Source organism: Thalassophryne amazonica, chromosome 7 (genome assembly GCF_902500255.1).
Source record: "Thalassophryne amazonica chromosome 7, fThaAma1.1, whole genome shotgun sequence".
In the NCBI taxonomy this organism is placed as follows: Eukaryota; Metazoa; Chordata; class Actinopteri; order Batrachoidiformes; family Batrachoididae; genus Thalassophryne; species Thalassophryne amazonica.
In genome coordinates, this window is record NC_047109.1 from 45,121,591 (window position 1) to 45,141,639 (window position 20,049).

The 20,049-nt window shown below is 44.6% G+C and overlaps 1 protein-coding gene across 3 annotated transcripts in view; it reads left to right on the plus strand.

Annotated features, from left to right (window-relative positions):
• Window positions 1-20,049, plus strand: part of rspo1 (R-spondin 1) — a 141,192-nt gene that overhangs the window by 92,151 nt on the left and 28,992 nt on the right. For all 3 annotated transcript variants that reach the window (XM_034174096.1, XM_034174098.1, XM_034174097.1), the window contains one exon: window positions 12,876-13,100. In XM_034174096.1, coding sequence (XP_034029987.1) covers window positions 12,876-13,100 — 225 coding nt within the window. The remainder of the gene's footprint in view (window positions 1-12,875; window positions 13,101-20,049) is intronic.

The window sequence follows — 20,049 nt, forward strand, 5'->3', positions numbered from 1 at the left end:
CATATAAGCAACAGTATTATTTCTGGAGAAGCACTCTTCTATGTGATGAGGTAAGATCCTCATGCACATCTGTGATTGGCACAGCTGTATAAAGCTCTGAGACAGTTAATATAACATCACAGTCATTCCCAAGTTGAAGAATATCACAGCCCACTTTGAAATGAACAAATCGTCGAGGCTCATCCAAACCTTTAATGTTAATTTTGCATGCACAGCCCCACCGGTGTTCGTTGAAGGGTCATTTCAGTCCCCACAACTGACACATATGAGATGTGTTTTCAGTGTTAATGTGATGGGTCACCAAATTTGGTGTGATACATGTCAAACTTGGTAAAATAAATGAAGAATCAACACACAATTTAAATCCCATGGCTTTGCTCCCAGCCAATGTAGAAATGGGTAAAAAGGTGGTACATGGGCAAGACTGGCATGACCTGGGTGAGACAAATGGATTGCAAACACACTAAGTGTTCCCACACAAGCCAAGTATAGCAGGCTAACTTTGATTTGGTTGTTTGATTTACACATTTTTGCAGACTGGGCAGGATTTCTCATAATGGGTGGCTTGAGTGCGAGTATGACAGACTAAGTAAGTCCCTTCAGCTGCTCCCTTGTTTGCACTCGGGGTCGCCACAGCAAATCCAAGGTGGATCTGCATGTTGAATTGGCACAGGTTTTACGCCGGATGCCCTTCCTGACGCAACTCCACATTACATGGAGAAATGTGGCAGGGGTGGGATTTCAGTTCCGTGAGTATGACAGACTATGAACTCCATATTGGCTACACATCTGTTGCACCATCAGTGAACCTAATGTTACCAAGCAACTGTAAATGCAAATAAAATAATAGTAAAATTATATATACAGTGCCCTCCAAAAGTATTGGAACAGTTTGAATTTCACATATTTTAATTTGCTTATGACATTTCAAATACAAAAAAATAAATATTGCTAAAATTATCTTCCTTAAACTCAAATTGAAAGCAAATCTCAATTAATCAATTAATTAAAATTATAAAAGCCAAGATGATGGACTGCTTAAGTAATGGAACACTCTGGTGTAATACCTGGAAATCATCAGATTTATTGCCAGTTTTCTTCAGACAAGTCAGGGGATGGATACATGAACATTTCCAAGTCACTAAAAATGTCTTGAACTTTACATCAGTTATGAAGAAATGCAAACAGTATGGCACTCTAAGGTAAATCTGTGTGAAGTGGATAGTTCTCAAGAAATGAGTGACTGTGCAAGAAGGAGAAGAGTGAGGAAAGCCACCAAGACACCCAGACAACCCAGAAGAAATTATAGGCTTCTCTGGCTGTGAATGGAGAAATTGTGCACAGTGCATGTTTTGCATTTAGTATCCTCACTTATGCAGCTTCATGATGAAGAGGTATAGAGGAGGATTTGTTGTGTGTTGGGGGGTTTGGCTGGACATTTGGGTGCTGTTTTCTTTTCTTTGCTCTCCAGGTGGTATGCAAACTGTTTTTTTCTGTGGAGAAGGTGCTGGCGGAAGAGTCCTTCACCCTCATCAGAACTATTGGCTGCACCTGTGGAGGATGTTCACGTGCAGACTTAAAGACTTTCAGCTGAAGCAGATAATGAGATGGCATTCTGCATTTAAGCCATGAGTGATTTGAGCAGAATTGCCGGGAACTCGACCTTGTGACGTTCGGTTGTGAGACGCTGAGGACCGCGCCAGGGTTTGACACATTGTGTCTGTGAAGGAGGACGGGTGAGGGACACATGCTGTCAGCACACATCAGAGGTGATTATCGTCTGAATAATCGTTAATAGTAATTTGGCGTTTTGTTACGCAGTATATTTGAACATTGATGAGAATTGTGCAGTTTGCTTCTCACTGCCGTGGCGTACGGATTGATGATCCTCCACCTGTTGTGAGAAGCTGCTCATTTACATAAGGCTTAAATTCAGACCTGAATGTGTTGCTGATAGTGTGTGCTTCTGAAGGATATTTGTTGTAGCTCTGTTGACTTACCTCACCTTTTCCGTCCTTCACAGAGTCAGTTTGTCGTATTCACCTGGGGGGTGTTCGGCGGTGAATCTGAGTCCAGAAGTGCCGGGCTTTGATCCATTTGGGCGCTGGAGAGCGTGCCGTCCTTCACCTTGCCAAGACAGCTGACTATTTATGTTGTACACGGATTATTGCACATGAGGGGGAATAAATTTGTTTCTTGGAACCGCTTTCTGGTTATTTAGCGCTGGGCCATTGTCAGATGCTGGTTCGGTTCTCTGACCCGCGTCAGCACATAACAGTAGTTCCCAGCCAGTACTAAATGGACCCAGCGGCAGAAGCGGTTCCATTTGCGGAAAGAGTTCAAGAACACTTGGAGAAGATATGGGAGCAATTACAGCATCTCGCAAACCAAATTAAACAAACAGATGCCCGCGTTACAGAGCTCGCAGCGCAAGCCGTTCCGCTTCCTGCTGCTCCAGCTGCGGCACCATCGATACCGGTGCAGATAACTCCGTCACCCAGAGAGTCGGCTTCCGAACCAATTATTTGTCATCCGGAACCTTATGCGGGAAACGTTGAAGCCTGTGCTCCGTTTTTGATGCAATGTTCTCTGGTTTTTGCTCAGCGACCGGCTTCCTTCTCTTCTGATGGTAGCCGTGTCTCATATGTGACAAATTTGCTTCGAGGTGACGCCTTAGCTTGGGTCACTGCGTTGTGGAGCAATAACTCTCCATTGTTAGGATCCTTTAAGGATTTCTCCCGGGAGTTCCGATTGGTTTTTGACCATCCGGTGAAAACAAATACCATTGCCCAACGGTTGCTGAATCTCAGGCAGGGGAGGCGGAGTGCGGTGGATTATTCCGTTGATTTCCGAATTTTTTCTGCTCAGTCCGGTTGGAATGCCGCAGCTTTGAGAGGAGTGTTTGTGGATGGTTTGAACGATTTATTAAAAGACGAGCTAGCAGTCCGTGATGAACCAAAAGATTTAGATGAGCTAATATCTTTGGTTATTCGTCTAGATGATCGGATAAAGGAGCGTGGACGCGAGAGAGGGCGGACATCTGAGCGGGTCTTTCCATCTCGGGGCTTTCCCCGACACAGATCAGGGCCACCTCTTCTTCGCCCCACTGAGACTCCTCCGACGGGACCTCTGGCTCCTCTTGCGGATGAGCCCATGCAGCTCGGACGAGCTGAAACAGCCATATTGCCCCGGTCACATAAGCGTCAAGAAAGATAACGATGACGTATCTCCAGGTGTTTTTGGACAGGCATAATATATATATATAAAAAAAATTTAAAAAAAAAAGGGGGGCAGACCTCTGGTTATTTAGTTATTTGGTTTGTTTTTGTTTTCATGTAGGGGTTATAAAGTGTTTAGGGAATTAGAGGCTGTTCTGGTTGGGTGAACGACTGGCAGTTCGGAGCTCGGCTGGACTCAGGTAATCGTATGTCTTCATTATTTGAACTTAGGTAATTTTTGTTTGTGGATTGGGTCGTTTTGTTTTGTTGTTTTTTATTTCCCTGTTTCCCTAACCTCAACCTCACGTACTCTAAGACCATTTGTCTTTTGGGTTGTGGGGTGGTGCAGGTTGGTTACGCTGAGCGCTTGTCAGAAAACCTCTGCGCCCTGGGGGGGGGGGGGGGGGGGGGTTGTCAGGGGCATTTTTTTGGGTTTGGTTGTTACCCGGTTCCACTCCAGCCCCTGGTGGGCCTTTGACCGTTCGTCACTGGCGTTACCGGTGTGTAGTGCAGCGGGAACGTACCTCAGTCGGAGTGGTGGGCCGATCTGTGCCGTTCGCAATTTCGGTAGTTCCACCCCTCCCGATAGGCTGGTGGTATGGTCGGTTTAGGGGCACCGGACGTATTTCCGGTTTTCCGCTGCGCTTAGGGGATGGGACTGGGTTAGTTTTTCCTGTTTCCTTCCCCGGCTTGGTAGTTTTGTGCCGTTCGCCGAAATTGTACTGACGATAGGCTCTGGGAGTAATCTGGGGTCTTTCGGGGTGCTGGGGAGGGCAACAGGGTTTCCGGTTGTTTTCTTTGCCCCCGGGGTGGTTTAGTGGAGTCTGCCGGGGGTTGGATTTTTGTGTTTTTTATGTTTCCTTCCAGGTTCCACCTCCAGGGTTGATGGGATGGTCCTCTGGGGGAATTGATTGTGGGGCCGACTAGCCAAGTGTGGCCTGGTCTGGGGTTCCGGGGTTGTGGGGAGGGTGCCTCCTGGGGTTGATGGTACGGTCCTCTGGGGGGCGCTGTTGCTCCATGTATACCTGGGGACCTCTGTGGGATTCCGGCTTTGGTTATTACTCCTGGAACTGGCGGTAAAGGTCTTCTGGGGGGTGTTGAGCTCTGCACGTCGTCTGGAGGGGTTGTTTGTTATTTTTCTTTGGGAAATTGTGTTTGTATTGTGTTGTCAGGGCTATGATGGGTTATTGGATTTGGGAGTTTTTCTTTTCTTCCCGGGGTTGGATGGGACGGTCCCCTGGGGAGGGTTTGGGTGGGTTTTGTATTTTTCTTGTATGTTAGGTTGTACTTGGGACTCTTTTGGGGTTTTTGTTGATGCCAGCCGGCCTTCCAGCCGCGGTGCCCTGTCCTGCTGTCTGCTGTGGACTTTGAGGGCATTACACCGTCTGCTTCCTGTCGTGGACCCCGGAGGGAGGTGCTGTTCTCGGGCCTGGTCTGTTCGGTCGCCGGGAGGCTTCCCGTTGATGGGGGGGTACTGTTGTGTGTTGGGGGGTTTGGCTGGACATTTGGGTGCTGTTTTCTTTTCTTTGCTCTCCAGGTGGTATGCAAACTGTTTTTTTTCTGTGGAGAAGGTGCTGGCGGAAGAGTCCTTCACCCTCATTAGAACTATTGGCTGCACCTGTGGAGGATGTTCACATGCAGACTTTCAGCTGAAGCAGATAATGAGATGGCGTTCTGCATTTAAGCCATGAGTGATTTGAGCAGAATTGCCGGGAACTCGACCTTGTGACGTTCGGTTGTGAGACGCTGAGGACCGCGCCAGGGTTTGACACATCGTGCCTGTGAAGGAGGACGGGTGAGGGACACATGCTGTCAGCACACATCAGAGGTGATTATCGTCTGAATAATCGTTAATAGTAATTTGGCGTTTTGTTACGCAGTATATTTGAACATTGATGAGAATTGTGCAGTTTGCTTCTCACTGCCGTGGCGTACGGATTGATGATCCTCCACCTGTTGTGAGAAGCTGCTCATTTACATAAGGCTTAAATTCAGACCTGAATGTGTTGCTGATAGTGTGTGCTTCTGAAGGATATTTGTTGTAGCTCTGTTGACTTACCTCACCTTTTCCGTCCTTCACAGAGTCAGTTTGTCGTATTCACCTGGGGGGTGTTCGGCGGTGAATCTGAGTCCAGAAGTGCCGGGCTTTGATCCATTTGGGCGCTGGAGAGCGTGCCGTCCTTCACCTTGCCAAGACAGCTGACTATTTATGTTGTACACGGATTATTGCACATGAGGGGGAATAAATTTGTTTCTTGGAACCGCTTTCTGGTTATTTAGCGCTGGGCCATTGTCAGATGCTGGTTCGGTTCTCTGACCCGCGTCAGCACATAACAGTAGTTCCCAGCCAGTACTAAATGGACCCAGCGGCAGAAGCGGTTCCATTTGCGGAAAGAGTTCAAGAACACTTGGAGAAGATATGGGAGCAATTACAGCATCTCGCAAACCAAATTAAACAAACAGATGCCCGCGTTACAGAGCTCGCAGCGCAAGCCGTTCCGCTTCCTGCTGCTCCAGCTGCGGCACCATCGATACCGGTGCAGATAACTCCGTCACCCAGAGAGTCGGCTTCCGAACCAATTATTTGTCATCCGGAACCTTATGCGGGAAACGTTGAAGCCTGTGCTCCGTTTTTGATGCAATGTTCTCTGGTTTTTGCTCAGCGACCGGCTTCCTTCTCTTCTGATGGTAGCCGTGTCTCATATGTGACAAATTTGCTTCGAGGTGACGCCTTAGCTTGGGTCACTGCGTTGTGGAGCAATAACTCTCCATTGTTAGGATCCTTTAAGGATTTCTCCCGGGAGTTCCGATTGGTTTTTGACCATCCGGTGAAAACAAATACCATTGCCCAACGGTTGCTGAATCTCAGGCAGGGGAGGCGGAGTGCGGTGGATTATTCCGTTGATTTCCGAATTTTTTCTGCTCAGTCCGGTTGGAATGCCGCAGCTTTGAGAGGAGTGTTTGTGGATGGTTTGAACGATTTATTAAAAGACGAGCTAGCAGTCCGTGATGAACCAAAAGATTTAGATGAGCTAATATCTTTGGTTATTCGTCTAGATGATCGGATAAAGGAGCGTGGACGCGAGAGAGGGCGGACATCTGAGCGGGTCTTTCCATCTCGGGGCTTTCCCCGACACAGATCAGGGCCACCTCTTCTTCGCCCCACTGAGACTCCTCCGACGGGACCTCTGGCTCCTCTTGCGGATGAGCCCATGCAGCTCGGACGAGCTGAAACAGCCATATTGCCCCGGTCACATAAGCGTCAAGAAAGATAACGATGACGTATCTCCAGGTGTTTTTGGACAGGCATAATATATATATATAAAAAAATTTAAAAAAAAAAGGGGGGCAGACCTCTGGTTATTTAGTTATTTGGTTTGTTTTTGTTTTCATGTAGGGGTTATAAAGTGTTTAGGGAATTAGAGGCTGTTCTGGTTGGGTGAACGACTGGCAGTTCGGAGCTCGGCTGGACTCAGGTAATCGTATGTCTTCATTATTTGAACTTAGGTAATTTTTGTTTGTGGATTGGGTCGTTTTGTTTTGTTGTTTTTTATTTCCCTGTTTCCCTAACCTCAACCTCACGTACTCTAAGACCATTTGTCTTTTGGGTTGTGGGGTGGTGCAGGTTGGTTACGCTGAGCGCTTGTCAGAAAACCTCTGCGCCCTGGGGGGGGGGGGGGGGGGGGGTTGTCAGGGGCATTTTTTTGGGTTTGGTTGTTACCCGGTTCCACTCCAGCCCTGGTGGGCCTTTGACCGTTCGTCACTGGCGTTACCGGTGTGTAGTGCAGCGGGAACGTACCTCAGTCGGAGTGGTGGGCCGATCTGTGCCGTTCGCAATTTCGGTAGTTCCACCCCTCCCGATAGGCTGGTGGTATGGTCGGTTTAGGGGCACCGGACGTATTTCCGGTTTTCCGCTGCGCTTAGGGGATGGGACTGGGTTAGTTTTTCCTGTTTCCTTCCCCGGCTTGGTAGTTTTGTGCCGTTCGCCGAAATTGTACTGACGATAGGCTCTGGGAGTAATCTGGGGTCTTTCGGGGTGCTGGGGAGGGCAACAGGGTTTCCGGTTGTTTTCTTTGCCCCCGGGGTGGTTTAGTGGAGTCTGCCGGGGGTTGGATTTTTGTGTTTTTTATGTTTCCTTCCAGGTTCCACCTCCAGGGTTGATGGGATGGTCCTCTGGGGGAATTGATTGTGGGGCCGACTAGCCAAGTGTGGCCTGGTCTGGGGTTCCGGGGTTGTGGGGAGGGTGCCTCCTGGGGTTGATGGTACGGTCCTCTGGGGGGCGCTGTTGCTCCATGTATACCTGGGGACCTCTGTGGGATTCCGGCTTTGGTTATTACTCCTGGAACTGGCGGTAAAGGTCTTCTGGGGGGTGTTGAGCTCTGCACGTCGTCTGGAGGGGTTGTTTGTTATTTTTCTTTGGGAAATTGTGTTTGTATTGTGTTGTCAGGGCTATGATGGGTTATTGGATTTGGGAGTTTTTCTTTTCTTCCCGGGGTTGGATGGGACGGTCCCCTGGGGAGGGTTTGGGTGGGTTTTGTATTTTTCTTGTATGTTAGGTTGTACTTGGGACTCTTTTGGGGTTTTTGTTGATGCCAGCCGGCCTTCCAGCCGCGGTGCCCTGTCCTGCTGTCTGCTGTGGACTTTGAGGGCATTACACCGTCTGCTTCCTGTCGTGGACCCCGGAGGGAGGTGCTGTTCTCGGGCCTGGTCTGTTCGGTCGCCGGGAGGCTTCCCGTTGATGGGGGGGTACTGTTGTGTGTTGGGGGGTTTGGCTGGACATTTGGGTGCTGTTTTCTTTTCTTTGCTCTCCAGGTGGTATGCAAACTGTTTTTTTCTGTGGAGAAGGTGCTGGCGGAAGAGTCCTTCACCCTCATTAGAACTATTGGCTGCACCTGTGGAGGATGTTCACATGCAGACTTTCAGCTGAAGCAGATAATGAGATGGCGTTCTGCATTTAAGCCATGAGTGATTTGAGCAGAATTGCCGGGAACTCGACCTTGTGACGTTCGGTTGTGAGACGCTGAGGACCGCGCCAGGGTTTGACACATCGTGCCTGTGAAGGAGGACGGGTGAGGGACACATGCTGTCAGCACACATCAGAGGTGATTATCGTCTGAATAATCATTAATAGTAATTTGGCGTTTTTTTACGCAGTATATTTGAACATTGATGAGAATTGTGCAGTTTGCTTCTCACTGCCATGGCGTACGGATTGATGATCCTCCACCTGTTGTGAGAAGCTGCTCATTTACATAAGGCTTAAATTCAGACCTGAATGTGTTGCTGATAGTGTGTGCCTCTGAAGGATATTTGTTGTAGCTCTGTTGACTTACCTCACCTTTTCCGTCCTTCACAGAGTCAGTTTGTTGTATTCACCTGGGGGGTGTTCGGCGGTGAATCTGAGTCCAGAAGTGCCGGGCTTTGATCCATTTGGGCGCTGGAGAGCGCGCTGTCCTTCACCTTGCCAAGACAGCTGACTATTTATGTTGTACATGGATTATTGCACATGAGGGGGAATAAATTTGTTTCTTGGAACCGCTTTCTGGTTATTTAGCGCTGGGCCATTGTCAGATGCTGGTTCGGTTCTCTGACCCACGTCAGCACATAACAGGACTAGCTTAAAAAGAAGACCTGAAAGTTCAGCTACAATTTGCCAGAAGTTGCATCTGAGATGCAAGCCTAGATTTGATGTTTCAGTGAACCAAAATGGCTGATGTGCTGGGAAACACCTACACAGTCTGTATACAGTAGTGTTCAGAATAATAGTAGTGCTATGTGACTAAAACGATTAATCCAGGTTTTGAGTATATTTCTTATTGTTACATGGGAAACAAGGTACCAGTAGACGCTACAAACTCAAAACTGCTCCCATTTTGTATGAGATGAACTCAAAGATCTAAATCTTTTTCCACATACACAATATCACCATTTCTCTCAAATATTGTTCACAAACTAGTCTAAATCTGTGATAGTGAGCACTTCTCCTTTGCTGAGATAATCCATCCCACCTCACAGGTGTGCCATACCAAGATGCTGATTAGACACCATGATTAGTGCACAGGTGTGCCTTAGACTGCCCACAATAAAAGGCCACTCTGAAAGGTGCAGTTTTATCACACAGCACAATGCCACAGATGTTGCAAGATTTGAGGGAGCGTACAATTGGCATGCTGACAGCAGGAATGTCAACCAGAGCTGTTGCTCGTGTATTGAATGTTCATGTCTCTACCATAAGCCGTCTACAACGTCGTTTCAGAGAATTTGGCAGTACATCCAACCAGCCTCACAACCGCAGACCACGTGTAACCACACCAGCCCAGGACCTCCACATCCAGCATGTTCACCTCCAAGATCGTCTGAGACCAGCCACTCGGACAGCTGCTGAAACAATCGGTTTGCATAACCCAAAGAATTTCTGCACAAACTGTCAGAAACCGTCTCAGGGAAGCTCATCTGCATGCTCGTTGTCCTCATCGGGATCTCGACCTGACTCCAGTTTGTTGTCGTAACCGACTTGAGTGGGCAAATGCTCACATTCGCTGGCGTTTGGCACGTTGGAGAGGTGTTCTCTTCACGGATGACGCGAAGGAGATGTGTTGCACTGCATGAGGCAAATGGTGGTCACACCAGATACTGACTGGTATCCCCCCCAATAAAACAAAACTGCACCTTTCAGAGCGGCCTTTTATTGTGGGCAGTCTAAGGCACACCTGTGCACTAATCATGGTGTCTAATCAGCATCTTGGTATGGCACACCTGTGAGGTGGGATGGATTATCTCAGCAAAGGAGAAGTGCTCACTATCACAGATTTCGACTGGTTTGTGAACAATATTTGAGGGAAATGGTGATATTGTGTATGTGGAAAAAGTTTTAGATCTTTGAGTTCATCTCATACAAAATGGGAGCAAAACCAAAAGTGTTGCCTTTATATTTTTGTTGAGTATATGTTCAAACTGCTTTTTTAGCAATCCTGTGAATCACTAAACTAGTATTTAGTTGTATAACCACAGTTTTTCATGATTTCTTCACATCTGCGAGGCATTAATTTTGTTCGTTTGGAACCAAGATTTTGCTCGTTTACTAGTGTGCTTGGGGTCATTGTCTTGTTGAAACACCCATTTCAAGGGCTTGTCCTCTTCAGCATAAGGCAACATGACCTCTTCAAGTATTTTGACATATCCAAACTGATCCATGATACCTGGTATGCGATATATAGGCCCAACACCATAGTAGGAGAAACATGCCCATATCATGATGCTTGCACCACCATACTTCACTGTCTTCACTGTGAACTGTGGCTTGAATTCAGAGTTTGGGGGTCATCTCACAAACTGTCTGTGGCCCTTGGACCCAAAAAGTACAATTTTACTCTCATCAGTCCACAAAATATTCCTCCATTTCTCTTTAGGCCAGTTGATGTGTTCTTTGGCAAATTGTAACCTCTTCTGCACGTCTTTTATTTAACAGAGGGACGTTGCGGGGGATTCTTGCACATAAATTAGCTTCACTCAGGTGTCTTCTAACTGTCACAGCACTTACAGGTAACTCCAGACTGTCTTTGATCATCCTGGAGCTGATCAATGGGTCAGCCTTTGCCATTCTGGTTATTCTTCTATCCATTTTGATGGTTGTTTTCCGCTTTCTTCCACACGTCTGTTTTTTTTTTTTTTGTCCATTTTAAAAGCATTGGAGATCATTGTAGATGAACAGCCTATAATTTTTCCCCTCTCCAGTCAACCTTTTAATCAAACTACGCTGTTCTTCTGAACAATGTCTTGAACGTCCCATTTTCCTCAGGCTTTCAAAGAGAAAAGCATGTTCAACAGGTGCTGGCTTCATCCTTAAATAGGGGACACCTGATTCACACCTGTTTGTTCCACAAAATTGACGAAGTCACTGACTGAATGCCACACTACTATTATTGTGAACACCCCCTTTTCTTTTTTTTTTTACTAATAGCCCAATTTCATAGCCTTAAGAGTGTGCATATCATGAATGCTTGGTTTTGTTGGATTTGTGAGAATCTACTGAATCTACTGGTACCTTGTTTCCCATGTAACAATAAGAAATATACTCAAAACCTGGATTAATCTTTTTAGTCACATAGCACTACTATTATTCTGAACACTACTGTACATAATACCAAAAGCTTTGTGTTGACATTTGCACTTGGACATTTAAAATATGGCTATTTCATGCAAACAGCCGCTCCAGAATAAAGAAAACAAGTTCCCGAATTGGCCAAATTTAAAATTCCTCGTGGTCCTGTTTTTTGTCTTCCCCCTGATCCTTGGGACTGATTCATGTCTTCTGATGTCCCATGCTCATATTTAACAGAACACTGAAAGTAGACTAACCCTCTGAAAGGCTTACACCTCAGAGTTTCTTGCTGTACTTTTCATTTCCTGCCAAAAGCTTTCATTTTAAATGTCTAAATGTTTTGCTTTGTGCTGAACTGGTGTTGATTACAGTCATTCACATCAGCTGGATGAGGTTTGTATCTAACCAGCCAGCATCTGCTCAGTGAGTTCTGACTCATAGTTCACATCCTATGAAGATCTCACCTTGAGGAGACACAAAAATGTTCAGGAACCACAGTTCAGAATTGAAAATATTTGCTATTTTGTGATAGAAATGGGGAAAGATATCCTGTTATCCTGAATGGGTTCCTTCTGTAGTTCCTAAAATAGTTCCTTTGAGGCTGATTCTAAAGTCTTAATTTTGTCTTGAGCACAGCACATGTCCACATAACTTTGACTCCTTTTATACCCATCACAGTAGAGGCGAAATGCCGTCCAAATGAAAGTTTGACCCGCATTCCGGAAGTGTCGAGGTGCATTCGTGAACATCGAACAGCATCCTGACAGCAGTCTAAACAGCCGGGCAGATTCCTGTGGGCACCCCGAATGTTTTGCACATGTGCAAAACAACTGAGGAGGAACAATATTGAACAGCGGTCGGAGTGCAGTCTGACTGCATTCTAAATATTTATATGGCATGAAAACGGAATTTGAAGCATTCTGATCGCGTTGAAGGGGCGGTTTGAAATGATCCGCCATTTCGGATACTGACCGAATGTCCCAACAGTGCCTGAATGCACCATGAGCACACCTTCAATGCTGCTAGATTATGTTTCCTTCACCTGCAATCGGACCTCACTCGTACAGCAATGTAAGTGCATTTGTCATATTCGCACTGTGTTCTGACAGCTGTCTGGGTGATCCTAATGTGTTCCACAAACATTTGTATCGCGTTCAGGTGCTTAATGGTTCACAGCACAGTCTCAGTAGTCAGGCGGATGTCTGCCGAAATTCGTATTCCCTCCTAGGTGTGGCACAAATTATGGATTTTTTTGAAATTCCGCCTAATTTATCTTGAGTTGTGCTCATTCTTGCTAAATGTGACAGGGCCCTTAGGCTCATAGCAGAATCTCCATTCTCCCCTGCTTTTAGAAAACAGTGTTTTAAAAAGATGTAACTGTTTGCAGGTTTGGAAAATACACTTTTCAGCAGGGGTTAAGCAGTTCAGTTGTAATTAAAAAAACAACACAAAACAGATTTCATTACAAATGTGATTTGTTTTTTTTGTTTTGTTGGTTTTAGCTGTCGGCTGTTTGCAATTTTTACATTTTTTCTTCATAATTTGATTTTGTCCAGGTCAGCCTGTTGTAGAGTGTGAACTCGGTGAATGGAGCCAATGGAGTTCCTGTATGAAGAAGAACAAAACGTGTGGTTTTAAGAAAGGCTCGCAGTCTCGGGTGCGCGCGCCTCTTCAGCAGGTCCACAGCCCTTACACCTCTCCAGCCTTTACGACGTCACAGACCTGTGGACCACAGACAGAGAAAAGGAAATGTGTGGTGACCAAAGTGCCCTGTGCGAAAGGTAAACATTTTCTACATATAACATACAGAAAACACAGAGTCAGAAATGACTAGCTGGGATTTCAGCGTCCTTAAGTTTGAATCCCATCCTGCATGACCTACTGCATGTCTGTCTCTGTGTTTGAATCCCTGTTTCTTATCCCTATTTCACTGTCTCTGTAATAAAGGCCGAAAGTATCTATCTATCTATCCTATTTGCACACCTAACAATGTAACAAGTTCCCTTAAGATCTCTTGAAATTTGTTGAGAAAAAAAAAGTGCTTTATTTTACAGGTATTTTGAAGTGTTGTATATTTTACAAACAACACAGCATCTTAAAAATCCTATAGTTAGTCAAAGAAAAATTAGTTTCATCTCAGAAACGAGTCAGAACCAGAACCAGATGATTCCAAGTGTGATTCAGTTAGATGTTATAACTAGATGTTAAACAAGCATGATACGATTTTGCATTTTTGCAGCATATTCTATTGTATGTGATAAACTGTTTTGGTGTGCAAAAAATCTAAGTTTACAGAACATCAACTCTAAATTCTACACGTTTTTGCGTTCATATTTTACTTGAACAAAAAATAATGATAATTGGTCCAGTAGTGAGTTAAAATGCGAGCACTATGAAGGGCTGAACAGTTTCCAATTGAAGCCTATGGGGGAAGCTAAGAACCTTTTCAATGGCACACTGAATGAACACTGGATGCTATGTGGATGATGAACTGCAACATTTTTGTTACTGCATGTGTTCTGTGTTGTGCTTTTGTTTTGTTTTTTGTTTGATTCCCCATGGTAAATGCCCCCCCCCCCCCACTGAATGCTGCTTACTTGAGGTTTCTTCCAGTAATCCAAAACAGCCTGAGGGAGTTTTTTTTTTCTTACCATGCAACAACAATGGGCTTGTTTATGGGATGGATCCCATTTAGCCCTTGCTCATGTGTAGCACCCTAGAGATGATTTATTTTGTTATTTGGGACTGTAAAATCACATTTATTGAAGTGAAAGAAACTTATAAATTACTATCAAGGCTATGACTTAGTTTATTCCTGTTACTGCTTGGTGATACCACTTTCCGCTAAATTCATGTTCTGTAATAATGAAACAGAAGAATGAGTCCCTCATCATCAATTTAGTTGAATGGACTTAGTGGAGAGCGGTGATGTCAAACCAGAAGAAGACTACGGTGGGTCACTGCATGTATAATTGGCAGCTTTAAAAGAATTCTCTGTATTTACTGAGGTAAATGTGCACACATGTACCTCTGGAGGGATCATCTCCATGCTACCAGACACTGAATGACATGACATTTTCACATATTCAGTCGTATCAAAACAATTTTTTAGTTTTCCCATAGGCTTCCATTGCATAGCTGTTTAGTTGACTGTGTTAGTGCTCTAACTCCAAACTGGACCAAGTATCATTGCTTTTATCCAGAGCAAAACATTGGAGACAAAAACATCTAAAAATACAGCTCAGTTTGAAAAATCCCAGCATTCACCTTTAAAGTATGTTTGTATCAGTCTTGCTTTGTGCTTTTTGTACTTTTGTCTTGACAGAGTGGTCCTAGCAGATGTCGACCTCACTAAGTTTGGTCTATCCAAGTTTTTGTCCTCTTATGCCACGTTCACACTGGGTGCGAACAGATGCCACAAATTTGCTTCGGTCGCGTGGCGACGGACGCGCCACCATCGGCCGTTGTGTCGCTCTGCTTTCGCTGTGAAAATTCGCCCCAGTGCATCATCAAATAGGAGGAGCTTCCATTCCGCTCACCGGCTCTGGTTGTCCTCCACGTTAACATGACGGACCTTGATTACACGGAGCAAGTTGTTGTGGAAAGCTGACAAACGTCATGAGACATTCCCAATTCGGGGAGTATCATTATTTGCTGCAGGAGCTGCGTCTGGGTGACGGCTGCTTTCAGCGGTCCTTCCACCTCTGCGGGACCCAGTTTGAGGACCTCCTGTCCCGTTCATGCGTGCACATGTAAACAATTTAAAAAAAAAAAACCTCCGCTCCCACTGCTGTGGGGCTGCTGCTCGCTCCAAAAACTCGTAATTGTGTTTAGAAACCAGTCACCGTTTGCTTTATTATACATCTGTGTAGTTATTTAATAAAATAATCTTCACAGATGATTCGCTCGCGCGCTCACGTAAAAAAAAGAAAAAAACCTCCGCTCCCCCTGCTGCGGGGCTGCAGCTCACTCCAAAAACCCTGTCATAATTGTGAAATAAAGGACAAAAGGAACATAAGTCCTACTCACAGGCTGGCTGCCAGATACAGGACATGTTCACATCCAGCTCAGTCAAACTCCAGACATCTCCACGTCACTACATATTCAGTCCCTGATTGGTCATCGCGGCGCGACAAGACAAAAAAGTTCCAATTTTTCAACTTGGGGAGGAGGGCAACGTGACGTGACGCGACGCAATATCGCGCCACAAATGCGCCAATTGCTCAAAATCGCTTCACTCGCATTGCTTCATTCGTGTCCATCACGTCGCGTTGCGTGGCTTGGCGCCTCAATGCTTCCTTCCATAGGGATTACATGGCAACCTGTCGCTGCTGTCTCTCGCGTCGCGCCCGGTGTGAACGCGACATTAATCAGAGATTTTCCTTGTCATTGTTGTACACATGGTTGCGTATGGGGTTGGTAGAGTCTGGACTTTAGGCCAATTCCTGATGCTCTCCTTTCACCCAACCATCCAGGACCTAAGGCAGTTCCATAGTGTAATCAATGTGGTGTTGGGCAACAGTGGCACATGCTTCCATACCTGACCTCTGAGTATTGTCGCCACAGTAACTTTGAAAAGGTATTAGTTACTTACAGCTACTTCATTAGCAGCTACGGGCAATTTGTCAGCAGCTGCTGAATGTAACTAATAGAGTAAATAGTAATCTAACCTGGTTATTTTTAAGACTGAGTACTCAGCAAAGTGACTATTAGTTACTTTGCTGATTGCTCAATCTTAAGAGTAACCAAGTTAGATTACTAGTTACTTTATTGATTACATTACTTATTAGTTACAAGCTGTCGGCAGCTCCTAATAAAGTAACTGCATAAAGCTGCTAATGAAGTAACTGCATAAAGCTGCTAATGAAGTAACTGTATAAAGTAACTAATAAAGTAACATTTCAAGGTAACTGTGGCAACACTGCCTGTGACCTATTTCAAAATGATCATGATGTCATCTGGAGTGTTAAATTGTATTTGGAGGCTAATAATGGAGGCTTCTGTTCTAACAGGATAGTAATTCTAGAACACTGGGGTGAGAAATCTTTAAAGTTAAAAAGACCATGTTGGAAAAACAGCTGAAGAACTATTTTTGTCCTTATTTATGTATTTATTTATTGTGAGAACTTTCCAACTTACCTTCACAACGCTATGAATGATGGAACTATTACTCAGTATCAGAAGGCCGGTAAACAGTGTGCCTGTGGCCTGCAGCACGTTGATTAGGCTGAGCTTACAGGAGGATCCAGAATCTCTGGAGTTCTCAGCATGTAAACAATAAACTCTGTGTACGAGCCAAGCAAGCTGAAGGGCAGGCATGACGTTCTGGAGAACTGGACAAGGATCAAGAGCGGGAAACAGCTATTTTTTCTGAAGCCCGTTAAAGCGCGAGGTTTACGCAGCCATGACATTTGGGCTCTTATCTTAGGCATCATCTTGATCTCCAGCATCATGTCAGTGTTGCTCAGCCAGACCACAGTCGACCTTCATAACTGATTATTAGTCACTCTGAATTTCAATTCCAGTATATTGCTCAAGGGTTTACTGAACAAAAGTGGGAACAAAAGGTCTTTTCCTTCAAATCTCTCAACAAAAAGTGGTCGACAATGGTGACGGAGAGATGAGAAGAAGAAAACACAGTTCGGAGTGAAGGTGTTCTTAATTTACTCTATCTTTGTACATTACAAAAATCTCTCCAAACTGTCCAGTTTGCTCATTTGTTTTGCACGCTGTGCCAAATTTAAACCAAAGGTGGACACATACAGTTATTTTCCAGGACAAACAGAATTGCAAACTAGCACAATTCAGAATCGTTATTGGACGGAGGCACGCTTAGGGGACTTTGTGCCGAGCTGCAACATTACATAAGAGCATTTGCACACTGTTGGCGCTTTTACAGGTGTTGCAACATGCCACCGATGACCTGTCTGGATATATAAAGAAGTTGACATATTCTTCTACAATTCCGTACTGTTACACATTTCCGTTAAGGATCTGAGACTGAAGGCAAAACGTGATCTGGCATCGTCTTACATAGGGGTCTGCGGTTATGCGTCAAGGACGCGAGGCTGGTGCAGCTTGTAATTGCTCAGTGAGGAGTGAACAGTCTGTGACAGCCCGGTTTGAAAAATGAAGGCTTTGTCCAGGAAAGTCTTTCAGCTTTGGGTTTAGAAGAATAATTAGCTGTGAAATATTGTAAACAGCTCTATAAAAACTGCTGGGTGAACTGCCAGATTTGTAAGCTTGGATCAAATGTAGGTGATATCTGAAAAACAAGTGATGTGTGTTGTAACCTGACGAGTGATGAGACTGAGTCATAGCTGATTGTGAAATGGTGGATTGTTGAATTTGAGGAGATTATCCTTGATTTCTCCCCGTTCCGCTGTGGAAGACGTCCATGTGAAAGTGAGGAACATAATACAGCTGAGATTGGCAGCACTGATCATTCGTCTGGATGGTAACTTGTATATGATGGTATCACGACTCGGATGAAGAGGTTTTCGCGGCTAGAGTTACTACGTGCAAAAAGAGTACAGCTGTGGATTCATCTGTGGGATTTGGCTGTCAGGCTGGCTTCACTGTATAATATTAGGGATTTAGTGGTCTACAGATTTCACAGTTTTGTGTTGATTTGGCTCCAACAGCCCCCCCGCTAAACCTTGACAAAAAAGGGTCTCACGCAAAAACAGAGTTCTCCGGACGTGCTGTTGCATTTGTCAGGTCAAGTTGTTTAGATTGGATGCAGACGAGGCGTAATCATGATGGAGTCTCCATCTATTGGCTTCATTAGTGATTTGTTGGAAAATTAATTAATTACACACACAGTAAGCACATCAGCCACCGCAGAGGTTATGTGAGGACTCCTTAGTTCATTGTGCCTTTGAATGGATTAGTTTGATCAATCACCAAAATAACTGAAATGTATTTCAATCAATTTATTTCAATCAATTTTGTAAATTTCGTGGGGAGGTGATGGTCTAGCAGTTAAGCATTGGGCTTCAGACCAGAGGATCCTCGGTTCAATTGTTAAGCACTTTGAGCTTCTGATACGGATGGTAAAGAGCTATATAAATGCAATGACCTTGACATCCGAAAGCATTCACTTAAAGGACCTGTGTGACTTTACAGGCATTTTGAATGCCGTTGAATGTCGTCATCAGTGTTACCAGTTACTTTGAAAAAGTAATCCAATTACTGATTACTCCTTGAAAAAGTAACTTAGTTACTTTACTGATTACTCAATTGTAAAAGTAACTAAGTTAGATTACTAGTTACTTTTTTAGTTACTTTCCCCAGCTGCTGACAACAACCCACCTCAACATGACAATGATACCTGTTTTGCCAAAACTCACTTTATAGTCACCCTTTCTTGACTTCAATGAAAATAAATACTTGTTTTATAAAAAGTAAAATAAAGACCTCTTTCTTGACCTCATATTTAACTGTTGACAGCACTGTAACAGTAAAACCTGCAATTTCAAAACTACATTGTTTATAAATGTAACTATTAAATTCTAACATTTAAATTCTCTGTAAACATTTTACTTGTCGAAATTATTATTATGTTAAGCAATATTAGTAGTTGTAGTAAAAAACGGCTTCAAAACTGGACCTTTAATCTAGGGGTGTTGTGGGGGAGGGGGGCATATCCTTGCCCCACGCCCCCATTCCATCTGGTTTCGCCAGATGGAATGGATAACATTTATTTATGCAGAAAACATGACCAGATTTACAGGTAAGAAAGTTTTATTGCGTTTTCACATCATGTGGTCCTCAGAAAGAGAGTTTAGGTGCATTTGAGTGGAAAATAGTGTTAGTTGACGCGTCACGGAGGATCAGCTGTTTTTAATGACCAGATACAGAGCGGCTCAGCTCAGAATTCTAAATAAAGGAGGGAAGAAAGTATAAAAATGTCTTTGTAAAGCTCAGTGCAGGTGTGCTGATCACCACGCTTTAAGAGGTGAGGACGAGTCGAACAGCTACAAAAAACGCGGATGAAAAGCTCACAGCTCGCTTAAAGTGGGCAGTTCAGTCGAACCCCGACCTCCTGCCCACAGACCAAGTTTAATGCTGCTATCGACCCACAATGAAAAATAATAGTAACGCACAGTGACATGGAGAAATAACTTTAATCTGATTACTGATTTGGAAAGATTAACGCGTTAGATTACTCGTTACTAAAAAAGTGGTCAGATTAGAGTAACGCATTACTAAGTAACACGTTACCAGCATCACTGGTTGTCATTATATGGTGTAGCAGCGGTGGGCTGTGCATTTTGTTTTGATTGAGGCTGTGATTGAGTTCAACTCTGATAACAGTGAGTTTGACATCAAGCGATGGTGCGCGCTCACAGTGGAGTGTCGCGCAAGCTCACTTTTTGAGTGTTGCACTGCGATGTGATGTTTGTGCAAAGCTTCCCATTGAAAATAATGAGTTTTAGCACGGCGCACGCCGCGTTTGTGCGCTCAGTGTAAAAGGCCCTTTCGTATTTGGAGGGAGTTCCTTTGTGTTCCTTTCCTAAATACTGATCTGGTTTTCATGTATGGAGAGGCTCTGCTGTGCGATTTTCTGTTTTACTGAGGGCTTGAATGCACCACCAAGGAGGTGGAAGCAAAGCTCACAAATGATGTAATAAGTTTCAACTCGGCCCATGTGTATAGGAGTGGAACAGTGGGAGGCAGGCACTTGTGAAAGATGTTCTGATACTCTGGAGAACCCCATCAAACTCA